This window comes from Drosophila sulfurigaster, chromosome 2L (genome assembly GCF_023558435.1).
Source record: "Drosophila sulfurigaster albostrigata strain 15112-1811.04 chromosome 2L, ASM2355843v2, whole genome shotgun sequence".
NCBI lineage: Eukaryota > Metazoa > Arthropoda > Insecta > Diptera > Drosophilidae > Drosophila > Drosophila sulfurigaster.
In genome coordinates this window covers 28,448,607-28,458,675 of record NC_084881.1, presented here as the reverse complement: position 1 = coordinate 28,458,675, position 10,069 = coordinate 28,448,607, and the positions used below count along the sequence as shown (strand labels likewise).

The following is a 10,069-nucleotide window of genomic DNA, read 5'->3' as shown; positions in this document are numbered from 1 at the left end:
CAAGAACGAAAGAACGAGAGCGACAGGCACACAATAAGCAGGCTTTTAAAATTGTTGCGTATACGCCGCGTTGAACGTGTAATTTAAATGCAATTAAAATAATAATTTATCTTACTCCGCTCGCTTGTCACCTGCGACCCCTCCCGAAACACCAACCCAGGGTCAGGTGCAGCCGGAAGAGTATTAGGATCAAGAAGTAGAAGGAGAAGGGAAAGAAACACATACGCTCTAAGCTGTCGCCGATGTGGAAGCGACCCGATTGCCTCGGTGATAAATGAATGCTCTGTGGGCTGACAAGCCAAATGAAGGTACTTCAAAAGTGCTGAAGAGGAAGAGAAAAGGGATCACTCGGAGTATTGCTAAAGAGCAGCCACAGCCACATCATTTGTATAGAACTGGCAATTAAGTGGCAAACTTCGCCACAAAAAGAAACGTACCACGAAAAGAAATAAACACATGAGAAATGTTGCTACAGATGCTCGAATACCTAAATGCAATTATGTATGCTCTTCCTTTGTCCTTTCAGCGTTTGACACACGCACAAAATGCCAGCAAAAAAGCGCTGCTAACGTCTGATAACATTAAGCACTTCAGGAATTGAATTTCTAAATGGAGTCAAGCACACTGCAATTTAAACTGTAATTTCGTTGAAAGAGAATCGTTTTTTTAAAGCTAAACAGCAATTATACAATTTAAACTTTCATTTTGTGAACAAGTATCTTCAAAAATATACTAATTTAAATCAAATCGCGTAAACTGTAATGAAATGTAATATTTAACTATTGAGTGAATGCACCTTTGATTGTATTTTTGTTTAAAGAGAATCTTTTTTTTAAAGCTAAGCAACAAATATGTATTTTTTAAAGTCGCATTTTGTAAGCAGTTAAATTTAAAAGCAAACAAATTTAAAGCAATTCTTATAAATCGTAACGAAAAATTTAATATTGCTTTATTAATAATTTGTCCGTTCCTTTCATTGGGTTTGCTTTTAAAGAATACAGTTCTTTCAAAGCTAAACACAAAATGAAAATTTTAAACTCAACATTTGGGAGCATTAATCTTCCAAAACAACAAATTCAAATCAAATATGGTAAAAAGAATATTTTTTCACATTGATTTAAAAATTTGTCTTTCATTAGATTTAAGTTTAAGGGAAATGTTTCTAATAAAGCTAAACACCAAAAATATATATTTAAGCTCTCATTTGGCAAATAGTAAACTTTAAAACCATACAAAAAGAATATATTATATTTTGCACTGATTGAAATAATTTGTCTGTGCCTTTTATTAATGGCGAAATTGAGAAGCTATTCATCGCCATTATTAAATATTGTATTTTTCTTATTTAGTCATTTATGGCTTTAAATATTTTATTAATTAAATTATGAATAAAAATAGTGCAATAAATCAAAACGCAAAAACTGAGAACGCCGCCGTGTTGCAGTTGTTGTTTTTGTTGTTATTGCGGAGTAATCAGAATACAATAAACAAATAAAATAACAATTAATTGGATTTTTATGGCTTGTCGCTGCTGCTGTTGTTGCTGCTGCAGTCGAACACGCCCAAGGGCGTCAAGCGTTTAAATTTTTCATAATAAAATGTAATTTATTGCATTTGCATAAACCGTTTCACGGTACGGCCCGAGAGTTCGCATGTGTGAGCGCAATTGAATCAACAGCAAGTTGCAAAGTAGCCAAAGAACAATAAGAAACAACAACGACAACGACAACAACAAAAGAAAACAATATAAAATAATCGAAGGATCAGGCAATAAAATGGCCAGCGAACTGTTTGCAATCGCCAGCGGCATCCTCAATAAAAATCCTTTTTGATTTATACACGTTTGTCACACACACACACACACACACAAAGGATGCACATATGCAGAGAGAACCAAAGGGAATATAGAGAACGAGAGAGTGAGAGCGAAACAGAGAGAGAGAGAGAGAGGAAGAGGGAGAGATTGCTAGTGGAGTGTAGGTGAACTTCAAATGGAAGTGCATGCAAATTAATCGGATAATTGCTTTAACAGTTACCTTCAAAGGACAACTCACAAAACTTGTAAAGCGAAACAATGACACAAATGAACAAAAGGTGAAATAAACGTTGATGGAAGAACGACAGAGTGAAAATTTCAGGGGAAAAACTGTTTGAATGGAAACGTTGTCAACATCTTAATCTATAAATGTTATGAGCGAATAAAGAAACAGAAAAGAATTCGTCACAAATTAAAAATAAGTTTTGATATGTCCACAAACCGTTTAAAATATAGAAAGCTGAACATGAAGAATTAAGCTACAGTAAGACAATATAAATGACTCATAAAATTGATTAAGATAGAAACCCTAAAGAAGCAAAAGTCAAATAGTTTTACCCTAAAGTAATGTAAAACAGAGAAGACTACACATGAATAATAAAAGATAGGTACGAAGTATCAAAAGTCGTTAATGATCAATGGAAAATAAATCAACGAAAGAAATTCTAAAGATACCGAAACTTTCCCTCAAAGATTATTCAGTATTAACTTCAATTGAATTATATTCCTGGAAGAAGTGTTACCAGCAGAGCATTGCCATAATTTTAATATTATTTACTATAAGAGTATTTTTTTTTCACGAACTATATAAAATAAAGAAGCATAAACATGAAGAATAAAAAGTTCGATATTTTAGTCTATTAAGAAGCTCAGAAAGAATCTTTGGAGAATCAAAATTTAATGCTGATAAACAAATTTGGAAGTTATATCTATCACAACGACATCTACAAGTAAATAATTTCCATTCTTTATTTAACTACCTTATCAACGCTTTCTCCACATTAACTTGAATTGAATTAGATTCCTGCCAGTGAAACGTAAACAGAGTTGCCATATTTTTAAGTGTGTAACGCAATTCGCCAACTAAACATATATTTTTTTGCATTTGCATTTTAAGTGAATATTATTTATATTTTTTTTAATTAGGCAGTTGACCCACTACTCGTCGCATGCGTTCGCAGCAATCCTTGACTAATGGCTAAACAAGCACAGGCTGTGTAGAGATGATGGTGCCTCCTCCTCCCTCTCCCTCCCTCTCTCTACCCCCTTACACCATGTAGTGCTCATCTCATTTGATGACATGGTTTGTGTACTTCGCTAGCTGGCATGGTGCCCATAAAAACACTTGTGGCTCGTGTGGCGCTCGCTCGCTCGCTCTGCATGTCATCACGTGGCGAAACGCAAATGCAATTTAAAGCAAACAATTTTTGAAATGACCTACATCCGGTGTTGTCCACACACACACACACACACACTTGCTCACTCATTGAGAGGACACGCATTCAGCTGGCTTTGGGGGCAAAGATAGACAAAATGGGAGTCGTTTTCACAGCGCACCAGAGTTCACAACATCATTAAAAATTAATTCACGCTCGATGTACTGGGCTCCCCTTTCCCCCATCCGCTGTTGGCAACACAAAAAAGCTGACGACCAAAACAGAACTGAAAGATACTCAGCACAATATTTGATTTCACAGGAATTCCCCGGAAATAAATTTGATGAGTGAAACTTTAAGCTTGTGTATTTTCAAGTTTAAATTCTAAATAAATTTAAAAATAATTTTGTTTTTACTAGCAAACAAATTCCAAAATTCTACATTGCTAATTTCAGCAGAAATGTCTTTTATTTTCAGTTGAAACCTTTTACCAGCAAAGAACTAAAAGATATTCTAAACAAACACATTTAGATTTTTAGTGTGTAACTTTTAAATTAAGCTTTAGATTTTACTTAAATTTTCAGCACAAAAATAAAGTTGATGAGTAAAACTTTAAGCTTGTAAGTTTTCACTTTCAAATTGAAGATACATTTAAAAAGAATTAAAGTACAAACTGACAAACAAATGAAAAATATAACATTCCAAAATTATATGTTGCTAACTGCAGAAGGAAAGAATTTTATTTAATTAACAACTTTCAGCAGTGTACGACAGAAACACATTTAGATTTTAGAGTGGAACTTGTAAATTTAGCTAAAGATTCAGCAGAATAATTTTATCAGTGGAGCTAACAAAAATATGCTTTTACATTTTATTAAACTACTAGCAAATGAAATATTCAATTTTAGTGAAATTTGCAGGACATAAAGCTGATGTATTAAACTTATAATACACTCAAAATCAAGCATCCAACTTTTGCTATAATTGAACTTGTGCTTAAATTTGCATAAAAAAGAATTTAGATTTATATCATCTATTAGCGTTTAGGTACAAGCTGACTTCCAAATAAAACAAATACAACAGAAGTGATTTTTATATCCTAGTTATCTGTTTGCACCTTTTCAGCAGTATAATTTTAGTGAAGGACCAAAAAGACATAGACATCTAGATTTTGTTGACCTACTTCCTAATAAAATGTTCGATTTTACTGAAATTTTCAGGACATGAAGTTGATGTACTAAACTAATAATACACTTACAACCGAGCAGGCGTATTGTGATAAAATTTAAGTTGTGCACAAATGAAGATAAAAAGTATTTAGGTTCATTTGTTCTTCTAGTAATAGAGTGGAAGCTAACTACCAAATAAAAGAAAATAAAATATCAATCCAAAATTTCACTTAAATTACATCCATTCCCCATTCGCCTATAAGCTCCTCTTTCGAGCCAAATTCTTTTACAGGGTATTTCAAAATGAAGTGAAGTACCAAAGCAACAAAAGCAGCAGGAGGAACAACAACAACTGGGGCTCAACAACAACAGCAACAGCAAATGAATGCACACGTTTGCGGTCTGCTGCTGTGCACTTTATAATTTTGTGCCCAGCACATGTACATACATACAGTTCCTGATCCAGAGGTCCTGGCCAAAGGTCCCGTGTACTGGGGACCAGGAACTCGTTTCGTTTTGTTTTAGTCAGCGCTTGATGATGCTGTTGCTTTTGCTGTTGTTGCTGCTGCTGTTGTTGCTGCTGCGGCTGCTGCTGATGACTTAATGAGCATAATAAGCTCAGCGCCGAAATTACCTTTTAAAATTAACATGATGCTACCTAACACACTCACACACACACACACACGTATGTAGAGGGACACGCCCCCGCCATAGACACGCAACGGACACACATGAGCGACCCTAACACACAGACTGAGACACAGAGCAGAGCGGACGGCAGGCAAATGGAGATTATAGTGATTATAGTGGCATAGACAAACCGTTACATATTCAAATTAAGATTTTAATGCGCATGCAAAAGGCAAACGCAGCTGCGACTGCGAGTATGAAGAGAGGGATGAGAGGCGAAAGGGGAAGCGCACACAATAGCTGCTGCAATTTAATTGCAAATTAATTAGTCCGCTATACGATTAACTCGCAGTTAGTTGAGGTAGTTGAGGTACATTTTTGTTTTAGTTGAGTGGAAATTGTTTGATTCAACTCTTTGTTGATTTAATGTTTATAAAATGCATTTTGAACTTACCCCAATAAATGTTGCTCAGCTGAAATAAGAAAAGAAAATATTATATAAATTTATTGTCTCATTTTGAAGTCAAAGCAAATCAAATTAAATGAAATGTTCACATAAAAAACTAAATGAATAAAGACGCATGTTATACATTAAGTTGACACTCGCTTTTATTTACTCAGCTCAGATATAAACTTGGAATTTATCAGCAATCGTATAAGAGCTACTAAAATGATTCGTAACAGTGAATAGAATGCCGATAAAAATAAAATAAAACTGAATATTGGTTGAGCAACTTTAAGTGCAAGTCAGGATTTTTTTTGCGTTCCACTTTTTTTTTGGCTTATCGCAAAAGTCGCTTCGCGCGGTGCGTTGCGTTTGTCAATAACTTTTTAACGAATTTTTAAGCAGACGCGTTGCGTATACGCAGCATGTGACCAAAGCAAGACACACATGTATGCTTGTGTGCGTGTGTTGGCGGAAGCAACTGCTCAGCATCATAATCAAATTAAAGCATAATTTTTTACGACGTCATAGTCATAAATTTGAACGATGCGAAATTGTGCCCAAGCAAAACACGGAAGCATAAAAGCTTCCTTCTTCCTTGAGTCTGAGCTTGAGCTAAACTCAACCAATTTTCCTGTATAGATAGCGATAGCTGGTGTGAAAAATATAAAGCAAATGTATAAATCATTTGTGGCATGCTTTAAAATTGAATACGCATTCGTCAGCAATAAATCGCAAGCAGCTCGAGAATCGAAGTAAGAGCAAGGAGTTGAGGTCATATCCTGGACGCAGGACTCTCCAAGCTGGTCACATTTGCGTGTCCGCCGCCTTTTGGGAAATTGCTACAATTTGTTTCATATTTTATGCGGCTGCTTCTACGTGCGAGTGTGTGTGTGTGTGTGAAAATTCACCAGTTTGCGGTTTTCTCAAAACCACCGAGCAGAGTTTTTCTTGCTTAGCAAAACTTATTCGTTTATTTGAATTATTATTGGAAAAGCGAAGCCAAACCAAAAATATCACAAAGCCAGTGCCAAAAAATAGATTTGTTGTTGCTGTTGCTGCCTGATTTGCATATAGAATGCAATTGCAAATGGTTTTATTTATAGTTCTCTCTCTCTCTCTCTCTCTCTCTCCCACTCTGTAAGCTTTAACTCGGATAAGTATTTTTTGGCATTGCATACTTTTGTGCGTCCGGCAATAATCCAATTGAAGTTCCTGCTTGAAAAGTGTTGCATACTTTTCAGCGTCACAATTAATACTAAAGCGAAATCTTTACTTCGATTACTAGCTATGCCATTCAGCTGATTGTAAATGCTAGTCAACTAGAAATTCCCATTTTCTAAATCACGTGAGTCACAAGCGACTCCATTTTGTTCATAAATAAGCCCTTATCGTCGGTTACAAAGTCCAAAAAAAGTGCAAAATATAGTTTTGAGTTAAAAGTTGGCACTCGAGGCTAGACTGTGCCTTAATAAACTAATTTTAAACTCAAATCTTTATATTTTTATGACCATAATCACATGCTATATTTCACTGGAATTACGTTTCGAATCGACATAAACTTTCCCCCTCTTACAAAACGGATACGATAGCTACTGTAATTTAGTAGTAAATTGACCCAAATGCTCAGCTAAGTCCAAACATAATGCCTCGGCCGGCAACAACTAATCGCAATAAAAATCACCATTTTGCGACATATTTGAAAACGTCAATTGGGACTTGGAACACATGACTAATACTTCTTCTAGCTGTCGCATGAATTTCACAAAAATGAAAAGGGAAGCTCATTAAGATAGAGTAAGCATTAGTTGCTGTTACTCAAAGTAATTTATGAAAAACATTTAAAAGTCACTTCCAATGTGTCACCCCATTGAGGAATATATTAAACATGAGTAAACATGGGTAACTCCAATTGATTACCATCTCAATTAAATTTAAAGATAGACTTTTAATTATGTAGATTAAACGCACAAGGTTGTTAGAACGTTATAGTTGAATGACCAAAAACACTAAAATGCCAAATATAAGGAAAGGTAAGACCTTGCCCGTCTGCCCGTTCGTTCGCTTCTATAAGCTTTAAGCTCTTTAAGATTATGAGAGCTAATGAGCTAATCCAAATACCATTCTTCTAATGCGATTAAGATTAGGTTAAGTATAATTCACATTAAATTAAGCTATAAATTTCTAGCTTCTAAACGGTCTAGAGTGTCGCAGATTAAATTAAAGTGGCTTTCGTATCGATCTGATAGCAAATTCGGCAGCCATAAAGATCGAGCACTTTCTACATTGTGCTCAATTATAAACATTCTTATCTTGCAATCACTTCAAAGCAAATGCAACGTAACTGTATTCGTTGCTTGTCATGCTCGTTGTGCCTAGTCTATGCTAATTTTGAGAGTGAACTGGTGGTGGAGGAGGAGACTCGTGTCCTTTCTTAATTTCAAATGAAACAATGTGAACTGAGGAAGAGAAGAGAGAGAAAGAGAGAGAGAGAGACATTGGCAGTGTCGAGGCGACATGTCGTCGAATCGAAAATCAAATTTATGGTCTTAACAAGCGCTGTCAAAATGCGAGAATTGAGTGCCTTGCCTTGGCGGAAAGCAGACAGACTGAGAGAGAGGGAGACGGGGAGATAAAGAGGGAAAGAGACTGGCTGTATATGAGGCATGTTCGTGTGGCACACAAGCAGCCAAAAATGCATACGGATGCGAGCTAGGCGCCGGAGTTGCAAGAGCAAAATGGAGCAGCTGCTCGGCATTTGCATCTCGCATATAAATCGCATTAGGAACACGCAATTACAGAGCCCGAGACATGTCCACGTGGTTAACAGCAACAGCAAACATTGCACAGCCATCTGGCTGCATCCAATGGAATCCAATAGCAACCACACACACACACAAACACACACACAATCTCCGATGCTACGTCTAATTTAAGGTAAAATTATTCATGTGCGGTCTCCCAACTCAACATAGAACCCCGAAACTGTATATATATCCATTATCCAGCACAGATTTGCGACCCTGACACACAACACTAAACACGCATTTAACTTCATGCCAATTGTGTTGCGATTGTTCCGACACTTGAGATAAGAGAAAAGAACCAAACCAAACCCAACTGACTGCTTATCATCAAAGCAGTTTTGCAAAAATGAAAAATGAAGAAATAACAACACCAAACTGTCATAAAGTTAGTATTTAGTTTAATTTACGCAATTCACTCGACTCGCAAAAATTATAAATACACATTTAAAGATTAGAATCGAAGGGGAACCGCACAAAACTTAAGTTGCTCGGCCTGCATAAATATATCACACTGTTGTCCTAATAATAATACTTGCGAATACAAAAACCCAAAGAGTCTACACCAATATAGACTCTGGCTTGTTCTTCGATCCAGACAAGACTTATAATGTCCTTGCTGCTAATAATACTTGATAATACAAAACACACACAAAGAGTCTACTCAATAGACTCTGGTTTGTACTTGAATCAAACTGGACGCGGACATTTGTACATGATGTTGATCTTCTCAATGTCCTTCTTGCTTAGTCCCGTTCTCTGACCGATAACAACAGTATCATCCAGGGGTTTTATCGTATCTTCGCCGTTCACTGAGAAGGCGCCTGGTCGATAATGCAGACAGCTGTCGTAATCGTAGCCAACATCAAAGTCGGTGATGACAGTTGGCGAATACTTTTGGAAATTAAACTCCTTGCCGGGCACAATGTTCTCAGTGAGCACCTCGATGTAATCGTCCCTGATTGCCGAACTCTGCTGATGATAAAAGCCCAGAGCGTGCATAAACTCATGCAAGATTGTGCCGGGTCTAAAGCAACCCTCGCCAATCGGATAAATCTCCAGATTCATTTGCTGTGGCTCTCCTTTGTAGCCAACTGCGGTGAAACAGCCACCTGAATTAGCAGTTATCCTCACATACGCAGTGTCCTCGGCGGTTGCCTCGCGGAACTTGAGACAAGAGTTTTCCTGCAGCGTTTGAATGCCCTGTTGTATTGCTTCCTTGTGTGCGGCATCAAAGTCCTCGGAGATTTGATAGATCACTTGATTCTGTGGCCAACGTTTGGTGGCATCAATCAGTCCATTGCGTGCCTTCGGTCCTTGCTCTAGTTGCACTTGCTGCTCTTGCGTCAGTTGCATATCTCCCTCCGCATATCCGCCCGCTTCCTCGGGATCTAAAGTCCAAGTCCGTGATCCAATGGGAAGCGCCACACTGAGCAGCAGTTGGCTGGACAGCACAGCTAAGAGTAGTAATAATTTACTTGCCAGAGAGTGTTGCATCTTGCTCGCGACGTTGCTCAACGTTAACTAACGCCAGTGCGGAGCTGCGATTGGACATAAATATGTGCTTTGGTGGCCAGTGGCCATGCTGAGTCCACAGATTAGATACAAGCAATCGATTGTGCTCAGATAGTGCCGCAAAATATGATCGGGGCAAACGGCTTGTTGTGCAACAGAAGTCGGCAAAGTTAACAACAAAATAGATCAGTGGATCATTATTGGAGTGCTGTAGTATTAAGGCGCCAACTTCTTGTCAATTCATTGTTACTAAACTAACTGACACTCCTCCCTTTGGCATCTCTTTGCTTGTGCAAAGGAAGTCCCAAAGGTCT

At 37.2% G+C, this 10,069-nt stretch overlaps 1 protein-coding gene across 1 annotated transcript; it reads right to left on the bottom strand.

Moving 5' to 3' along the window:
• Window positions 1-8,619: 8,619 nt before the first annotated feature.
• LOC133850404 (seminal metalloprotease 1) lies at window positions 8,620-9,785 on the bottom strand. The gene has a single exon (XM_062286493.1). The coding sequence runs from the start codon at window positions 9,735-9,737 to the stop codon at window positions 8,931-8,933; it is 807 nt and encodes a 268-aa protein (XP_062142477.1). The 5' UTR covers window positions 9,738-9,785; the 3' UTR covers window positions 8,620-8,930.
• Window positions 9,786-10,069: the final 284 nt, after the last annotated feature.